The sequence below is a fragment of the Pelophylax lessonae genome (genome assembly GCF_965119305.1).
Source record: "Pelophylax lessonae genome assembly, chromosome: 4".
Taxonomy (NCBI): domain Eukaryota; kingdom Metazoa; phylum Chordata; class Amphibia; order Anura; family Ranidae; genus Pelophylax; species Pelophylax lessonae.
In genome coordinates, this window is record NC_138771.1 from 521,037,134 (window position 1) to 521,057,676 (window position 20,543).

At 44.3% G+C, this 20,543-nt stretch overlaps 1 protein-coding gene across 1 annotated transcript in view; it reads left to right on the top strand.

Annotated features, from left to right (window-relative positions):
• Positions 1–330: 330 nt before the first annotated feature.
• FGD4 (FYVE, RhoGEF and PH domain containing 4) overlaps positions 331–20,543 on the top strand; it is a 256,856-nt gene continuing 236,643 nt past the window's right edge. The window contains exon 1 of the mRNA XM_082255357.1: positions 331–453. Coding sequence (XP_082111483.1) covers positions 345–453 — 109 coding nt within the window. The 5' untranslated portion in view covers positions 331–344. The remainder of the gene's footprint in view (positions 454–20,543) is intronic.

Sequence of the window (20,543 nt, forward strand, 5' to 3'; positions counted from 1 at the left end):
GTTCTATTTGCAGGGTGAAGTGTGATTGGTCATCTATAATTAGAATGAAGCCTCTATTCTATAGCAACCTCAGTGTGATGTGTGCGCTGGGGGAAGCCCAGGTGAGAAGGTCCCCAGGTGAGGGAGTGGCTAGGAGTGGGCGGGGCCTCCTGTACTGTCACTCCTCCCCTCTAACCTGAGACGTCTCCAGGAGCCGTTCTATGACCATCCGTTCCCCGGGAGCTGCAGAGGTCCGGCCGCCGGCTGTATGGAGTATTAGAGCTTCTCCGGGGGATCCCTGCGGACTGTCACCCAGCGGAGAAGTGAGCTGAGCAGTGCGGAGTGAAGCCCCCAGCGGCTGCAGCATGAGCTCCGATAAGTTCAGGAGAGCTGCCATCCGGAGAAAGTCCAGTCCATGCCTGAAGAGTGTTCCCCTGACTGTGTACAGGGAGCCGGAGAATGGGGAGCAGGAGGGTGAGTGACACCACAAGGCACTGTCATTATATGTGTGACACCATGAGGACAATCGTAGGTGTGTCACCAGCACACATCTGTCTGATTCTTTCACTTAAAGGGACAGTACACTTTTTTTGTTTTGGAGGCGGATAGGAAAGACCTTTTATCAGGTTAGGGGGCTTAATGTTTGTAAATATGCCTAAGCTTTGTACCATGTATTTATGCTGGCTGTGTCCAGTGTTGTATGCCCACATGTGTACCCACAGGGCTGGGACAAGGGGTGGGCAGGAGGGGCGGCTGCCCTGGACGCAATGGTTTATTGCTGGGATGGGGGGGTGCCTTGTTCCCAACACTAAGAGAAGGGGGGGCGCAGTTTGGCATCCTTGCCCTGGGCGCTGGATGACCTTGTCCTGGCACTGCGTACCCAGGTTTATGCAAATAGCACTGAAAACCCACATACAGCCATGGATTGCTCTGATTGGCTGTATGTTGCAACTATGTGTCCCTGGCGCAGAAAAAAAAAAAAAAAAAAGTGCCTGTGTGCATGAGCCCCTACCAGTGATGGCGAACCTTGGTGCCCCAGATGTTTTGGAACTACATTTCGCAGGATGCTTAACTAAAACTGCAGAGTGCATGAGCCTCATGGGAAATGTAGTTCCAAAACATCTGGGGTGCCAAGGTTTTCCGTCACTGCCCAAGGCTAATGCTGGCCATACACTATACAAAAAATCGTTCAAATCATTTTTGAAAAAACAAACACTCAAGCCGTGAGAGCATACGATCGACCATCATTTAATGATCGATTAATGCGTTTTATTGTTCGTTTTTTTTTTTTTTTTTTCATCATTTTAGGACAATATGTATTCTGCTACATGTTCTTGGGTAAAAAAAAAAAAAATCCCAATGATTGTATATTGATTGGTTTGCACAAAAAATATGGTGTCTATAAACTAGGGGATAGATTTGACATTTTTATATATTTTTTTTTTATTTTTTTACTAGTAATGGCGGCGATCAGCGTTTTTTTTTTTTTTTTTTTTTTTTTTTGGATTGCGGCAGACAGATCGGACACCTAACTGACACTTTTGGGGGAGACCAGTGACATTACCACTGTAATCAGTGCAAAAATATGCAGTTACTGTACTAATGACACTTGCAGGGAAGGGGTTAACACCAGGGGTGATCAAAGGGGTAAATGTTTCCCTAGGGGGTGTTTTCTAACTGTGTGGGGGATGGGCTTTCTGCATGAACACAGAGACCTGTGTTCCTAAATAAGAGGAACACAGGATCCCTGTGTTCATCACTGACGGAACAGCAGTCTGCTGTGTTTACATTGGCAGACCCCCATTCTGTTTCCGCGGAGAGCGATTGCGTCCGGCGGTCCTGCTGATTGGCGCCCCCTCTAGCCAATCAGCACGGGCCCCCACTAACTGCTACACATAACGATGTACAGGTCAGGTACGTCGTTTCATGTAACAGACCTGCCGCAGTTTAACTACAGCAAGTGGTTAACCTTTCACTTTATCATTCGTTCGACAAAAAATTTGTCCTTCCCTTTTTTTTGTCTCAAAAACGTCACAACTGGTTACTGATTTGTGCCCGTTAGCTGGCCGAAAAAAAAACAAACTGTCCAAATGACCGAATATTGGCCGATTTTTCGTATAGTGTATGGCCACCATTAGTTTACATCTATGCATGTACAGTTTTTGAGGTCTGTTTTCTGGCACATTTTTTTCATGTATGGTTTTTTTATGCATTTTGTGATTTTGGAATCTGTTCATGTTGCTAGGAGGAGGTGTCTGTTGTCATGCAGGAAATCACTCCCAAAAAGAAAAAAAGTTCATGCATTTTTGATGCAATTCTATGTAAACTATGGAGCCAAAAACGCAATGTGCTGCACTAAAAAAAAAAAAAAAAAAAACGCGTAAACTGCATAGATGTGAACAAGGTCCAACTAATGTTAAATGGGCTGTAGTGCGTTTTCCAGTGCAGATTTGCAGAAACGCACTGCAGCCCGTTTAACATTAGTTGGACCATGGTCACAACTATCTAGTCTCCACCAGTGCGTTTTTTTTGTTTTTTTTGTTTTTTTTTTGTTTTTAAAGATGCAGTCACTTTTTTTTTTTTGGGGGGTAAATATATGGATGGTGAATCAATTAACTATGTTTTTGTTAAGCTGGTCATACACTATACAATCTGATTGTACAGACCTTGTACTGTCTTTTAGAGGTACCAAAACTAATGTAATGTGAGGACCAATTTAAACAACCAATTTAATTAGTGCCAAATCAAACAGACACAGCATAGTTGGTGGTAGGTCTAAGGTTGACGGCACGCTATACAATCTCCCTTAGATCTACCATCAACAATGTTGCTGCCTGCTTGATATGAATTAAAATATTTTCAGGGCCATCTTTAAGGCTACATTCACATCTTGGCGTTGCTATTACAGGCATTTTTATGGGCGTTTTTTGTGCAGGCGTTTTTAGATTGAATAGAGACCGATGGAAAACGCCTGTAATCTGCCCAAAAAGAAGCTCATGTACTTTTTTGAGCGTTGGGCGTTTTGCTCACAGCGTCAAAACGCTCAGATGTGAACAGGGGCCATTGAAATGAATAGGATTTGTCTTGTTGGGCGTTTCGAGAGCTGATCCTAGAGCAGAAAAACGCCCCCAAAATGCCTACATGTGAACGGAGCCTAATATTGATTGGACCCTGGGCAAATATTTTCTTGGGCCCTCCCGAATCCACTTATCAGCTATTTGCAAACAGCGTGGGCTCAAGGGGCAGCTGCTTTGGGCCACACAACAATGACTGGGCCCGGGGCAGCAGCCCCTTATGCCCTGTGTTAAAGACGGCCCTGAATATTTTGCTTAGGTTTGACCTCATATTACATAATTTTGTTACAACTGTAAAGCAGATTCTACAGCGATGTACAATGTGATTGTATAGTGCATGGCCAGCTTATTGGCGATTGGTGCAATCAGATTGGATAGTCCTCTTTAGATTTTGCTGTACAATGGATTCATGAGAGGATGTTGCTATTTTTATCACCTAGATATAGCGAACTATGAATAAGGATGTAGTCTGAGATATAGACTGCTTTTTACATGTTGTTTGAGTCATTTTCAGATCCCCTTGTCTGGGGGTGGGTGTTTATTAGTGGTGATCGGTCCAGCTGGTCTGCGAGATGTATATCCGCTATTATTTATGGTCCAGATGTGTTCATATGGGTGGGATATAGTAATTTGGAGTGGAGTCTGTCTGGGGAATTCTATAAACCTGCTACTACACTTTTCTGCCCCTTTATAATGACCTATGCCAAATTCAGACATGCCTTGGCACCAGTTTTGGTACCAGTATGGACACATTCGCTGGATTCAGGTGTTCTTACTTGTAGAATCTGGCTATTGCTGCAAAGGATTCTAAAAGAATCACAGATCAGAAGGCTGGCAGTAATAATGATCCTTTCTGCATTGGTGTATGGAGAGGTGTCCGTCTTGGGAAGCTGTCATAGATGTGATTCAGCTGAAAGTTGAATGGAAACAAATGGGTAAGTGGCACTGGCTAATGTCATCACTCTGATATGGCAATGCCCATAGCTGGGCAATGACGAGTCACATGGAAGGTGGAACTGATGGGGTACTAGTGTCAGTTTCCCATCAGGCGCCAACCACTCAACTTTATGCCTGCCCAATGCTGAACACTGTCAATCAACAGCCAGATGGACCTGATGGGGAAATGGTCTCTCGGTTCCCCATCAGGCTCTGACCACACCAATATGAAACTCCTCAGTCATGTGCTTGTCTCTGTGATGGGGTCAGAGTTCAGTAATGCTGAGCTTTACTGAGGATGGAGTGTCCAATATGGCCACCACCACCACCTCTGAAGACCGACTCTTATACCTGTTCTTGACCAATACATGAATCTGCTGCAACTATTTTGGTGTGGAACAGCTGACAATAATCGCATGTAAAGATCCGACATGCTGGTTGTACACAACTTGACTGATGGATTGACTTTGGTACGTCAGTCTTCCCGTACATGGTTCGAATCTTGGCCGGTCCTTGCTAAACTGGTTGAGATTCAAACCATCTATCGCCACCTTTACCAACCTCCGTGGACCTGATTGTAAACAAATGCCTATCTGCTTACACCCGGCTACCCATTGGGATACAAAACACATCATTTTTGATCGGTCTAATAAGGAGTCTCAGATGGATAGACAGAATATCTGTGCGAAATTTACTTACTGCATATTGCCATTCTACAACATTTCCTTCTGGATTCAAACTTATTTTTAATACAAGTTTAGAGAATTATTTCCTTAGCATCGATACAATTGGAGGATTATAATTTTATTGCAGTGGATTTTGACAGGTGGTTTAGTGGGATTAATGCTTCCTTTCTATTTATTGACTTACAAAATAGATGATTTTTCTAGCCAATAATTAAGATGGGTCTGTATATGTTACAGTACATTTGTTTAGATACAATTATTGACATGCAGTGACATTGTATCCTATGTATTTTATTATATTTGTAGTAAATAAAGAGCATACTCTATGGGCTCTTTCACACGGCCGCTCCGCTGTTCTTATCTGCTGCGGGACTTTTTTTTTTTTTTTTTCCACGGAGCGGATGACATTTGTGTCATCCGCTCCGTATGTCCGCATATCATCCCATCCATTTGCGGATGATATGCGGACATAATGTAAGTCTATGGGCATTGCGGATGTCAGCGGATGACACCGCTGACATCCGATTTTCCTTCCTTTCCGTTTTTTACACAGAGGAAAAATAGGGTTCTGTTCCGTTCCAAAAAACGGAACAGAACTGAAAGGAGGAAAATCGGATGTCAGCGGATGGTATTCCGCTGACATCCGCAATGCCATTGACTTACATTATGTCTGCAAATCATCCGCAAAAAAATAGGATGATTTGCGGACAAGCGGAGCAGCCGTGTGAAAGGACCCTATCTGTCATTCCTTCCATGGAGGATGATGACTGGATTAGGCCTTTTTTTATATGGGTGGACCAATTGGGTCTGCCTGTCAGTTTTTTAGGTGGACCTGATCGGACCCAATATTGCCCTCTATTGAGTGGCGGATGTAAACGGATATCTGTCTGTCGACACCCACCGGCATCTGATCCAAACCTAGCTACTAGAAACAGAGGGATGGGGGGTCCGTTTTCCCATTCGCCTATCGAATCAGATAACAGATGTAAACAGACAGGCAATCCGTTTTACATCCAACCGCCTATTGAGGAGAGTGGGTTGTGTCCATGTTCACTTCCCATAAATATGTGTGTTTTTGTGACTATATTGCAGTCTTTGTCCTCATTGGATAGACTTCACTCGTTCTGTCTGATACCAGTGACAAAAGTGTCATCAAATCTCCAACCCCCCCTGCTTCCAGACAGTAATAAAAAGTTTACCGGGGCTTTAATTATTCGCTGTATCCGATACTAAATAAAATACATGCAAGCAATACTGGAGTGTATGGGATTTGACCCCTCCATTATAGATGCCCCACAGCCTCTATTAAACTGGGAAATGTCATTTCTGCAGCCCTCTGTCATCTACAATGTTTGCCCCAATGATGGAACCCATTGCACTCTTAGCTAGTACTCAGGTGAAGGGGCTCAAACTCCATGACGTAAAGAGAAAATTGCATTATCCACTGGCTATATGATCTTTTTTTTTTTTTTTTTTTTTTTTTTCTTTCAAATTCCCGATTTTGTCTTTATGTGCTGCCTTAATCATATTGGATGATTTTGCCACCTTTTCCTGGGCTGAGGATTAACTGGATTAGGTAACAGGTACTTCCATTGGACCCAATCCCACAGGCAGAATAGGGCCCAGCCCTGCCTCTCCAGTGGGTAACCCAAATCATTATCTGGGAGTGCAAGTTATTAATGACCTTGGGTATTTCATCCGACTAAACTTTACCCCACTGCTGAGGTTGGCAAAATCAAGGTTTGAACTCTGCAGGTCATTACCCCTAACCACTGATTGATTAATTTGCTTCAAATGAAGCTTCCTGTCTTTATGTACATTCTCCATAACATTCCAATTTGGTTCTTGCTGTCTTTATTTAAACAATTGGATACGTGTATTTCCTCATTTCTTTTGGAATAGCAAGCCTCTCAGACTCGCCATCTTGAAGCAAATGACATCCATTGGGGGCCCTTCCTAATTTCTTTTAATATTTCTTGTCTGGGCAGCTGGTGCATGCCCATAATTGGCTCTCATGTGACAAAGGGAATGCTTTGGTGGTGGTTGAGGCTGCAGTGCTGGTCTCTTACGAGGCACTGCAATCCCTTCTTTATAGAGGTTCCCAGGCTGCCTACCCTCTTACTAGCTCCATGCGTGCTGCGATTTGGGCATGGCATAGGACTGGGATGCTACACCCTACAATTTCTCATGTCTGGTCTCTGCTTGGCCCACTGTGGAATAACCTGACTCTTTCTCAGCTCCTTAGAGTCCCAGAGATGGTCATATGGGTGTCCAGGGATACAATTGGGGGATATAGTTGTTAATGGCCATCTCCCCAACCATTTCCGGTGCTACAAACCAAATATTTACTACCTAAATGGTGTTTTTTTTTTTTTTTTTTTGCTACGTACAATTGCACCATGCTTATACCACCCTGTTTGATTCACTAGGCATTTCCCCCCAGGAAACCGATTGGTGTCACTGCTCCACACTGATTTCATTGTGAAGGACCATTCTGTATTGTATCAGTCTGTGTGTCCACCTCTTCCTGCAAGCTTGACCAAATGTAAGGAAAGATGGACAATGGTTGTTTCAGATCTGGACAATGATGATTGGGAGAATATCTGGGATTATCTCCTTCAGTATCGTATTTCCATGAGAGACAAATTGTTTCAATTTAAGATCGTTCACCGTTTCTATCTGTATCGGATAGAGTGAAGAAATTACTGGTTCTTCTAGTTGCTGGTGCTGGTCGGGGCCACAGGTGGACTTTCTTCACATTTTTGCAGCTGCCCCGCAATCCACAAATACCGGATGCAGTCCTCAAATTTATTTCCTTGGTGACGGCTATTTCAGTGCCTCGTTGATTATGTGTCTGCCTTTGGCCCCCCGCAAGGCCACTAGAGTACTTTTTTAAACATATTGCTGTATTATGCTAGAAAAATCATTGTCTTGCATTGTAAATTGCCTAATCCCCCTTTACTGCAAAAGTGGAAATTTCTTTTAAACTACGCGCTTCCCCTGCATAGGGTTTTCTACCATAGCTGAGGTCCAACTAAATTTGACAAAATGTGGAACCTGTGGCTGGAGCCCAGATACTATGACAGAACTTTCAGTGTGAACATTCCCCGTGAGTCCTCCTGTCTGTGCTTTTGAGCCCTCATATTCCTGTTTGGGTGTGATACCTCCTAGCCAGGGTCTCTCTGAGAGGAGGAGGCTTTCACTTATTTACCTGATTTTTCATCCTCTGCTCTTGTGGAAGTTTGGAGACCCGTCGTTACTCATCCTGCTAAATGGTATATTTGAACTCTTTAATTCCATTATGTCCTGACATTAGGCCTTTATGCACCCCCACTGGTCGTTGTAGCAACCTGATTTAGACTGTAGTTGTGTTATATTTTAGTTTCTTCGGCTAATTTAATTTTTCTTTTGTCTTTTCTTGGCGGTAGATTGTTGCACTGCCTTTTGTTTTTATACCTTTTGTAAAACTGCAATAAAAAAACTGAATTTTTTAAAAAATAAAATAAAATGTCTATGCCTTGAGACTGCATTGAGTACAGCTGTCCAGCACAACCCAATGCAAGAGGGCAGCAGCTCTAACTAAACAATGAAGATTCCCCTCTGCAGCAACCATGTGACTAGTGCCTTGGCTTTAATACCGACTGTTTTTTTTTCAGTTATACGGCTACAGATAGATTACTCTATATGTTTTTATTTATTTTTTTTGTTTCAAACACGTGTTCATTATTCATTTTTGCTGAACCTACTAAGCAGGTTAGCATTAGAAATGAATATAGGTAAAAACAAGACCTGTGCGCTAAAACGGGGTAAACGACACCCTAAATCACAAAGACAATCGTGGAACACCACAGAGAAAGCTGCTGATTTGGCAGTGTCACCACATATCCAAGTATTATTCAAAAAGTAGAAATCAGCGCTCTACTCTTAAAGTGAGCCACTCTAATTATTTAAATGACGGTAATACAACTGAAGATTCTCAAAAAAACTGCTGATGCAAAAACAACGTAAATGAATCTAAAATCAATATCCTTGAAACCCAGCTCACTAATGGAGACAATAGAGATGAAATAATTCTTCTATTCTAATAAGTCACAAAGCACGGAGGTGTTGCAGATACAATGGGACGAAATTCCCAATAAAATTATTATTTGAAAACAAATGTGAAACTAAGTGAGTGAAGTGAATGAGAAAAAGTTGATGTCAAAAAGTGCATAAAGGTAGTTGACTGATATTAAATAAAATAAAAAAATTGATCAATGACCCTGTGGAACATAAATAAGTAGGCAAATCAGAATATAGATATTCAAAAAAAATCAATACAGTATAACCAATTAATATTAAGATGAATTCAAAGTGCAATGGTGCTAAATAAGGTGCATAATGTCCATCATTCCTTCTAAGAAAAAAGTTTTTGTGATGAAAAGTGCAAAGTGCTCAGGAAATTCAAAACAAGAAGAAGAAATCCAAGTGAATAATCAAGGTGCATTCAGACTTCAAATTATAGTAGGTAAATGTGCATTCAGACTTCCAATTCAGGCCAGGTAAATGTGCACAGGTGAGCATGCAATCCGACACCGAATGCAATGGCCGCTCACCTCAAACACACTCGGAGCGAGCGTTTATACGATGTATTACTTAGACTCCTCTCCAGCCTCTTAATCTTCAGTATATAATTCGGTATATCTCCACTATTACAAATTCAGTATTGTAAACGGCAATAAAATGATCCCGGCTTGCCAATCATTCCATGCATCTGTCAGGTGCTCAAGGAATGGAAACTCTCATAGTGTAGCATTTCAGGGTATAAATTTATTGGTAAATAAGTACTAAACACTTACTAGACAGTAGATGATATGTCAGCGAGAAGCAAACAAAGTACAGCAGCCGCCGATGCGGCGAGTTCCGATGCTTCCGGTCTCGGCCGAAGACCGGAAGTGACGTAGGCACGGCTTGTCCCTGACGCGTTGCGCTACAACAGCCCGTAGCTTTGAAAAATAGTAATAGTGGAGATATACCGAATTATATACTGAAGATTAAGAGGCTGGAGAGGAGTCTAAGTAATACATCGTATAAACGCTCACTCCGAGTGTGTTTGAGGTGAGCGGCCATTGCATTCGGTGTCGGATTGCATGCTTACCTGTGCACATTTACCTGGCCTGAATTGGAAGTCTGAATGCACATTTACCTACTATAATTTGAAGTCTGAATGCACCTTGATTATTCACTTGGATTTCTTCTCCTTGTTTTGAATTTCCTGAGCACTTTGCACTTTTCATTAGAATGAATACCGTCCATTTTAACTGTGTTTCAAAAAAAATGCCAGCTGAATTGAGACTTATTGCTTTGGGCAACATTCTAGCAGAGCACATGATCCAGGCCTTATTATGTGTCTGCAGGTTGTTTTCTTTTGTAATCAATGTAATTTATGAGATTCATTACTGCTCTATAAAAATATAGGCAATCGATAGGGTTTTTTTTTTTTTTATGATATGAACTTAGCTAAACAACAACATGAAAGTCACAAACAAGAGTGACCCAATCTGATGCTTGCATTTCACAGATCGGAGTCTCCTATTGCTAAGGGCAGCACAGACAGAACAGCTTGCAGAAATCCTTGTATATTTTCTTTTTTGAATTGACTGCTTAGAATAATTTTCTAGCTCGCAGCAGGAAAGTTACAGTAACTGTGATGTATATAGATTTCCAGCTGGCTGGTAATTGCTTTCATTGGTCTCACGGCGGGATAATTGTTAGTAAATATGAAGATACTCCTTATCAATTTTATAGCTGGCAAAGCAATCATTTCTCAAAGTAAATATTGCCACAAAGGCTGTCTGATGCAGGATGAGACAGGTTTATCGGTGGCGGATACGGTTGAAGTACTTTCAACAGAGTCCAATTTATGATCAACTTCATGAAAGCAAAAAATGAATGTGTTTATCGTAAATAAAGGCTGTCCTTTTGTTCTTTTGTTGGTGTCAGATAATGAACTCTGAAGGCATTAATTGGCCAAAAAGTGTATCTAGAGTAAAATCCAACTTTAGATTTTCCTTTTTAAATTGTAAAGGCATAAATAGAAGGGCAATTCACCACAACACAGTGCACTTCAACATGCGCATGTCTGTGCTTTTGAGATATATTGTGTAAGGCACTTCCATTACTTTGTATGGTCTGTCTATGTACCTGTAGGAACACAACCGATCCCTGGTCCCCTGTTGCACACAGTGGTTCCTCCTGCTGACCCCAAAATCACTGCGGTGTCCTCTATTGATGTAGGTGATCGGTGGAAAGAACCACGGACACTCTCAGGAGTGTTTGGTTTTTTTTTAAGAAACTTCAGTTGGGATTTCTCTTCAATGAACCAGCGTTCAGTGGTGCAGATGGCAGGAGAGATACAATTTTACTATCATTTGTTTCCTTTTTTTTAAGGCCTTTAAAATGGGGGGAGAAGATTATTGGCTTCCTCCTCTTTACGGTGTATACGGAGCTGAAAAAGCATGTCTTGGTGTATAATATTGGTATCTGTCAGGTGTAAGGGCTCTTTCACGCTATTCGTCCGTCAGACAGACTCCGTTTATCTCAGCGGGGGATCGATCCGCCGATCCCCCGCTGAGCAGGAGGATGACAGCTGTGTCTCCACGCTGTGTGCGGAGACACAGCTGTCAGTTCCCCATACATCTCTATGGGGGAATCGGATGGGAACGGACCGTCGGTCCGTTCTCATCCGCTCCCATCCAATCCAATCCGCTGGACGGATGGAAAATAGGGTTTCCATCCGTCCAGATTTGATGGATCGGATGTCAGTGGACATGTCTCCGCTGACATCCGATGCCCCATAGGGATGCATGGGTGGGACCGTTCAGATCCGCCAAAAAAAAACGGACAGGCGGATCTGAACGGTCCACCTGTGTGAAAGGGGCCTTAGGGTGAATTATTTAATTCATGCCAAACTGCTCAATTTTGGTCTCTGAAGTTTACCAGTGAACATCTAAATGATTCAGAGAAAGTGCTGGGGTTAGGTGAGACCATAATTAAGCTGTTTGGCATTAACTCATTTCGTCGTGTTGGGAGGAAGAAAAATGCAGACTTTTAACCTAAGAACACCATCCCTACACTCAAGCACTGAGGTAGAAACACTGCTTTTGATACTGCTTCTCCGCTAAAGGTACAGGCCGACTTTCACATTGAGAGACCTAAGAACTTAGCCATGTATTCTAAAATCTTGGATAGGAACCTTCTTCCCTCAGCCAGAAAACTGAAGATGTGTCATGGATGGGTCTTCCAGCATGACAATGACCCAAAACATACCGCCAAAGCAACAAAGGAGTGGCTCAAGAAGAAGCACTTTAAGGTCATGGAGTGGCCTAGCCAGTCTTCAGACCTTAATCCTATATAAAATTTATGGGGGGAGCTAAAAAAAAACTTTTGGGGATATACACCATCACCCAAAAGTTCATAGAATTGGATGTTTATACTTCTAAATAGTTTGTGTTTTTCTTGGATTGTTTGGCTATAAGAGCCGGTTCACACTTATGCAGCTGCGGCGATCGCATGTAATGTCGGAGCGCACTGCTCCTTCATTACATGCGATCGGCTGTGCGGTGGGAGTTTAGCCATACACTTTTTATGGCTAAATTTGCACCACACCCGCAGCAAACACGCACAGGACCCTTTTTTGCAGCCGCATCAGGATCGGATCGCACAGCGGTTCACACTTGTGCGATCCGATCCTGTGCGAACTGCAAGATCGCACTGCGATATGCGATCAAAATGGGGGTGTCGTTAAGATTACATTGACACCCCCAGCGTATCGCATATGGCAGTGTGAACTGCCGGGGGTGCGTTTGCGATGCGGGAACAGGCTGCGAATTCACAGCCTTCCCGCATCGCATAAGTGTGAACTGGGGCTAACACATATTGAGGAGAGAACAGAAAGCGCTAGGATCTCACACTTCTATATTTTATAAGCCTCGTCTATGGAACCCTGCAGGGACAGGCACAATACGAAGGCCTTCAGGCTCCTTGATTGCACTGATCGGATCCTGATTGTGTCTGCCCTTTTTCCACTGAACCTAAACAGCTTCTAATTCTGGGTGGATGCTGGCTGGATAAATATCTCACCTACAACCTCCATGTCTTAGGGGCTTCAGGTAGCAATCTTTGTGCTTAGTTTTTGATCCACCAGTTGCTGCCATGTCAAAGACATCGGATATGATGATCTCTGTTGATTATGGATTATTATGAATTTTTCAGGAGGTGTTAAAGGCTGGCTGCATGTAGAAGTACAGTCGTGTCTGCACTATCGTACCACAAGGACCACAGGCTCACTTTAACCCTTTAGCTGCAAATGATCTGTATGTGTAATAAAGGCAAAGTGCCAGAACAAGAAGTGAGGAAAAATATTTTTCGTAGGGACACAAACAGTACTTTTTTAGAAATTATTTAAAAACTGATCTTTTTCGTTTAGCACAGGGAATGATTAAAACTCTTGTCCTCATTAAAAAAAGATCATTTAAGTTCCATTGGGTTTGCTTGTTTTCAGGAATTAAAAAAATGAACCAATTCCTCCATCCACTTAAACAGGGAGGATGGAGAATTCACAACCCCCCCTATTGGTTGAGGATCTTTGGTCCTCTTGATTGGCCAGGATGATGCATCTCCCATTATTGCACATGGAAGTTAGTGTATCCAAGGGTGCATCTCCTAAAATTTTGAATATCATTAAAAAGGTAATTTTATTTCAGTAATTCAATTTAAAAAAGTGAAACTCCTATATGTTATATAGATGTGTTACACACAGAGTGTTACATTTCAAGCATTTTTTTCTTTTAATTTTGATGATTCTGGCTTGCAGCTAGTGAAAACCCAAAATTCAGTATCTCAGAAAATTAGAATAAGATCAATAAAAAGAAAAAAAAAATTTGAATACAAAAATGTTGGCTTACTGAAAAGTGTGTTCATGTACAGTATAGTATGCACATACTTGGTCAGGGCTCCTTTTGCATGAATTACTGCATCAATGTGTCGTGGCATGGAGGTGATCAGCCTGTGGCACTACTGAGGTGTTATGGGAGCCCAGGTTTCTTTGATAGTGGCTTTCAGCTCATCTGCATTGTTAGGTCTGGTGTCTCATCTTTCTCCTGACAATACCTATCCACAGATGTTGTGGTTGCTTTAGTTTTTATTTTTCAGGTTTTTTTTTTTTTACTCTATTTTTAACTGGTGATCTTGCCAACCAATTCCTGTCCTGGTGTGACAACACCCACTTATGGTACTGTATCAATGAAGAAGCAGGGTTGTCACCCTAGGACAGGATGTGTGTAAGGACTACAGAATAACTCCAACTCTGCTCATGTCCATAATATGGATGGAAGTGCTCTGTAGCCCACAGAAAAAGGTGATAAGTCTGCCAATTCACAACAGTTTAGCAAGGCACTGGAAGAAGTCCTGTAGTGATGAAACGAGTAGGAGGGAGTGGCTTGGTCACGTCAACCGGAAGTGGAAGCGGGTGACCTTTTCCTTGCCTGTGATTTTTTTATTCTTCTGTGATATGAGCATGAAACTGAATTGAATGTGAGTAGATATTTTTTATAATAAAGGATTCAGCTTAATATTTTAAACTATTACGTTTTTTTATCCATATTGCATCCTTGGAAGTGGCGATACCTCTCCTGTGGCATATATCGTGGCACTGCTTGCGAGACTGGTAATTACCGGCTGGAATGTTCATCGAGGGATAAGTCCCCAAATGACTGTTTTGACCTTCCCGATCTCAAGGGGTCCAGGTGCTCTGGTAAAAGTACATCTCATTTGGGTGTTACTGTGCGCCTTTCACGGTGGAGGGAAGGATTTTACCTACCTTTTTGTTTGGCCTTTTAAATCTCCTTTATTTATACCTCAGTACAATTGATTTGCACTATGAAAAAAAAGTTTATTTGCACTTTATTCATATGGACATTAGGAGGATTATGAATTGTTTCTAAGCACAACAAGCTTCATTTATTATATTGTTTTGGTGAAAAATATCTCACTATTGTGTTTGCAGCTACCTTTTGAGCTAAAACACAAGTGCAGTTGTTTTTGGTTTACAGCTCCAGTGTAGTGGCTGAAGATTAACAGACCAGAAATCAACAGGCTGAATCAGCATTTGATTGCTGCGGGCCCAGCACGTGGAGGCATAATGCATAAAATCATTTTCCAAGACGCCTGAAATTACAAGGAGGAGAAAAATCCAACCTTTTGCACTTTGAGTCTAAGCTGATACCTGCTTTTTCCATATGTATCAGCAATCCATTTTTTCTTTGCTCATTGTGTGTGTGTGTGTGTGTGTGTATATATATATATATATATGTCGAGAAGAAAAATGTGGTACGCCGAAAGTATGTGAATGGCTAATAAAAGTCGGTATTATTTCATAGTGTTTGGCTTGCAGTGCCGCACCTTTTCTGCCTTTTTTGCTTTGCTATGTTTTAACCAAAATAGGGCCTGGGAGTACACTGACAAGAAAGTGGGAATAAAGTAAGCATTGGAGGCATTAATAATCCTGGTCCAAACCTTACCTGCACCTCCTGAAGTCTTTGTTCACAGCTCACCAGAACCCCTGAACCTCTTGTCCACAACTCACCTGGGCCCTGGATGGAGCCCCTTGTCCACAGCACCACTGAACCCTTTGTCCACAGCTCATCTGGATCCCTGGTCCACAGCTCACCTGCACCCCTGAACCTCTTGTTCCTCGGTATCCCTGAATTTTGTCCACAGCTCACCTGCACCTCAGAACCCCTTGTCCTCAGCTCACCTGAACCCCCTAGTCCACACCTTACTTACATTTTTGAACCCCCCCCCCCCCTATCCACAGCTCATCAGCACCTTCCTCTACAGCTTGCCTGTACCCCCTGTCCACAGCTCTCCTGTGTCCCCTTGTACACAGCTCCCTTGCACCCCCATTCCTAGCCCACCTGCAGCCTTTTGCATTGTTGCACTCATCTGAACCCTTAAGCTGGTCATGCATTACACAATTTTCTTATTAAATTTCCTTTAAATTTACCTTCAACTATGTAGTACAAGGGCCTGCCTGACTGAATACAGATTAAAAGTGCTTAGGTGTGACCTCATATTATATGGTTTTGTAAATCTAAAGGAAAATTGTACAATAAAATCATATGTGTGGCCAGCCTTACCTGAATGGGGCAGCTATCCCTATGTACATTTCTATTCCTTTTGCTGTTCTCTGCCACTGACTGTACACCTTGAAATGCTGTCAGAATAAGTAAGGACAGAGGTGCAGTGTGTATTGTACAAAATTGCCAGCCAATGTGCACTGTTGAAGTAGATGCTGTGACCCCATGACATTGCTCAGAGCACAGCATTTGTGGGACAAACAGCCAAGATGTGGGACTGTCCCTGCAAATCCGGGTCAGTTGGCATCTCTATATACAGTGTACTGTATATCCTCCACGCAGACAGATGATCATAGCTGAGAACGTTAGTTAATAAAAGTTAAAGGTACCATTAAATAAAAGGAAATTCAGGCCAAACATAGCATGTGGGTTCCTTTTTTGTGTTTTTGCCATGTCCTTGTTAACCACATTTGTATAGGGCCTTGTGCCACTCCTTGCTTGACTTGTGGCAGATTTGCAGAGATTCTTTTAAAGCTCTATTCTAGATAAATAGGTACATATATGGGAGCTCTTTTATATGCCAAAGAACTTGTTCTAATTATCTAGTTCTCAGATGTATACAGCCCTGCTTCAAAACAGTGCTAGGAGAATTACCCGAATAGATCCTTTACTTCTCAGCCTGTGATTGGACCGTAAACAGGGCTGTCTTTAACACAGGGCAAAAGGAGCAGCTGCCCTGGGCCCAGTCATTGTTGTGGGGCCTAAAGCAGCTGTCCCTTGAGCCCGCATTGCCTGCAAATAGTTGATAAAGGGATTTGGGAGGTCCAAAGAAAATATTTGCCCAGCGTCCAATGAATATTAAAGATGGCCCTTACCGTAAATCATCTTGCTCTCCCCTCCTATCAGATAATGGCACACCGGATTGGTGTATTACTGCTCTACCCTATCCTGCCATATTTTATATATATATATATATATATATATATATATATATATATATATATATATATATATATATATATATATATAGATAGAGTACAGACCAAAAGTTTGGACACACCTTCTCATTCAAAGAGTTTTTTTTATTTTCATGACTATGAAAATTGTAGAGTCACACTTTAAGAGGTAGTCACCTGAAATGGTTTTCACTTCACAGGTGTGCCCTGTCAGGTTTAATAAGTGTGATTTCTTACCTTATAAATGGGGTTGGGACCATCAGTTGTGTTGTGCGGAAGTCAGGTGGATACACAGCTGATAGTCCTACTGAATAGACTGTTAGCTGCTTTTTTCTTGCCTTAATACAAATTCTAAGTACAGGAAAACGAGTGGCCATCATTACTTTAAGAAATGAAGGTCAGTCAGTCCGAAAACTTGGCAAAACTTTGAAAGTGTCCCCAAGTGCAGTCACAAAAACCATCAAGCGCTACAAAGAAACTCACATGCAGGGCCGGACTGGGAATAAAATTCAGCCCTGGAAAAAATGTCATGCCAGCCCCATAGCATTATTATACCGGCCCAACACCATAACGCCATTATTTTCTTGTTCATAAAAGGGAAAACCATGCATTTTAAAGCAAATTTGAAGAGTGTACTATCATAGATAAGATAGATATAAAAGCAGGGCTTTATATATAAAAGAGCAAATTATAGTTAAAAGTGGTAAAAGTGCGGGCATGATACAGGAGATGTCAGAGGCTGTGCGGACATGGTACAGGAGATGTCAGGGGCTGTGCGGACATGGTACAGGAGATGTCAGGGGCTGTGCAGACATGGTACAGGAGATGTCAGGGGCTGTGCGGGCATGATACAGGAGATGTCAGAGGCTGTGTGGACATGGTGCAGGAGATGTCAGGGGCTATGCGGACATGGTACAGGAGATGTCAGGGGCTGTGAGGACATGGTGCAGGAGATGTCAGGGGCTGTGCAGACATGGTACAGGAGATGTCAGGGGCTGTGCGGGCATGATACAGGAGATGTCAGAGGCTGTGTGGACATGGTGCAGGAGATGTCAGGGGCTATGCGGACATGGTACAGGAGATGTCAGGGGCTGTGAGGACATGGTGCAGGAGATGTCAGGGGCTGTGCGGACATGGTACAGGAGATGTCAGGGGCTGTGCGGACATGGTGCAGGAGATGTCAGGGGCTATGCGGACATGGTACAGGAGATGTCAGGGGCTGTGCGGACATGGTACAAGAGATGTCAGAGGCTGTGCGGACATGATACAGGAGAGGTCAGAGGCTGTGTGGACATGGTACAGGAGAGGTCAGAGGTTGCAGACATGATGAGGGGGGTGGGATGAGTGGCAGCAGGGGTGGTGGTGAGGGGGGTGGAATCAGTGGAAGCGGTGGTGATGGTGAGGGGGGTGGGATAAGTGGCAGCGGTGATGGTGAGGGGGGTGGGATCGGTGGCAGCAGGGGTGGTGGTGAGGGGGTGGCAGCGATGGTGGTGATGAGGGGGGTGGGTTTGGTGGCAGCGGGGGTGGTGGTGAGGGGGTGGCGGTGAGGGGGTGGCAGCGGTGGTGGTGATGAGGGGGGTGGGGTCGGTGGTGGTGGTGAGGGGGATGGGGATCAGTGGCAGGGGTGGTGGCATCAGTGGCAGGGGTGGTGGGGGGGATGGGATCGGTGGCAGTGGTGGTGGTGAAGGGGATGGGGATCAGTAGCAGGGGTGGTGGGGAGGATGGGATCGGTGGCAGTGGTGGTGGTGAGGGGGATGGGGATCAGTAGCAGGGGTGGTGGGATCAGTGGCAGGGGTGGTGGCATCAGTGGCAGGGGTGGTGGCATCAGTGGCAGGGGTGGTGGGGGGGGGATCAGTGGCAGGGGTGGTGGCATCAGTGGCAGGGGTGGTGGCATCAGTGGCAGGGGTGGTGGGGGGAGGGCATCAGTGGCAGGGGTGGTGGCATCAGTGGCAGGGGTGGTGGGGGGGGATCAGTGGCAGGGGTGGTGGGGGGGATCAGTGGCAGGGGTGGTGGCATCAGTGGCAGGGGTGGTGGGGGGGGGATCAGTGGCAGGGGTGGTGGCATCAGTGGCAGGGGTGGTGGGGGGGGGATCAGTGGCAGGGGTGGTGGCATCAGTGGCAGGGGTGGTGGGGGGGATCAGTGGCAGGGGTGGTGGCATCAGTGGCAGGGGTGGTGGGGGGGGGATCAGTGGCAGGGGTGGTGGCATCAGTGGCAGGGGTGGTGGGGGGGGATCAGTGGCAGGGGTGGTGGCATCAGTGGCAGGGGTGGTGGGGGGAATCAGTGGCAGGTGTGGCGAGATCAGTAGGGGCCAGGGGGCAGTGGGGGTCTGGTGGAGGTCGGAGGATGGGACCAATAATTGCACTGCTGCTGATTTTTATTACTAACTTGGTCCGTCGATCATGCTGCTGCCGTCTGTGTGTGTACTGCCAGACAGTACTGGATGTGGTGTGGGACTCTCGGCGCCGTGACGGTCCGTCTTGCTGAGCCTGGGTCACATGATCCACCGCCGGCTCCCGCTCCCGCAGCCGCTCCCGCCAGATGTGATGTCATGCCGCTCATAGCGGCTGACGTCACGTTGGAAAGACTTCACCGGGGCTGGGCTGCAGCGGCCGTCACAGCGCGGCCGCGGCGCGGTCCCAATAGCGGCCGCGTCTTAAAGCGGCCGCGTCTTAAAGCGGGCCAAATGAATCTTAAAGCGGCCCCAATCTTAAAGCGGCCCCAGGGCCGGCGGCCCACCAGGAAATTTCCCGCTATCCCGGTCGGCCAGTCCGGCCCTGCTCACATGCGAACCGCCCCAGGAAAGGAAGACCAAGAGTCACCTCTGCTGCGGAGGATAAGTTCATCCGAGTCACCAGCCTCAGAAATTGCAGGTTAACAGCAGCTCAGATTAGAGACCAGTTCAATGGCACACGGAGTTCTAGCAGCAGACACATCTCTAGAACAACTGTTAAGAGGAGACTGTGTGAATCAGGCCTTCATGGTAGAATATCTGCTAGGAAACCACTGCTAAAGAAAGGCAACAAGCAGAAGAGGCTTGTTTGGGCTAAAGAACACAAGGAATGGACATTAGACCAGTGGAAATCTGTGCTTTGGTCTGATGAGTCCAAATTTGAGATCTTTGGTTCCAACCACCGTGTCTTTAAGCGACGCAGAAAAGGTGAATGGATGGACTCTACATGCCTGGTTCCCACCGTGAAGCATGGAGGAGGAGGTGTGATGGTGTGGGGGTGCTTTGCTGGAGACACTGTTGGGGATTTATTCAAAATTGGAAGCATACTGAACCAGCATGGCTACCACAGCATCTTGCAGCGGCATGCTATTCCATCCGGTTTGCGTTTAGTTGGACCATCATTTATTTTTCAACAGGACAATGACCCCAAACACACCTCCAGGCTGTGTAAGGGCTATTTGACCAAGAAGGAGAGTGATGGGGTGCTGCGCCAGATAACCTGGCCTCCACAGTCACCGGACCTGAACCCAATCGAGATGGTTTGGGGTGAGCTGGACCGCAGAGTGAAGGCAAAAGGGCCAACAAGTGCTAAGCATCTCTGGGAACTCCTTCAAGACTGTTGGAAGACCATTTCAGGTGACTACCTCTTGAAGTGTGACTCTACAATTTTCATAGTCATGAAAATAAAGAAAACTCTTTGAATGAGATGGTGTGTCCAAACTTTTGGTCTGTACTGTGTGTGTATATATATATATATATATATATGTGTGTATATGTATATATATATATATATATATATATATATATATATATATATATATATATATATATATATATATATATAT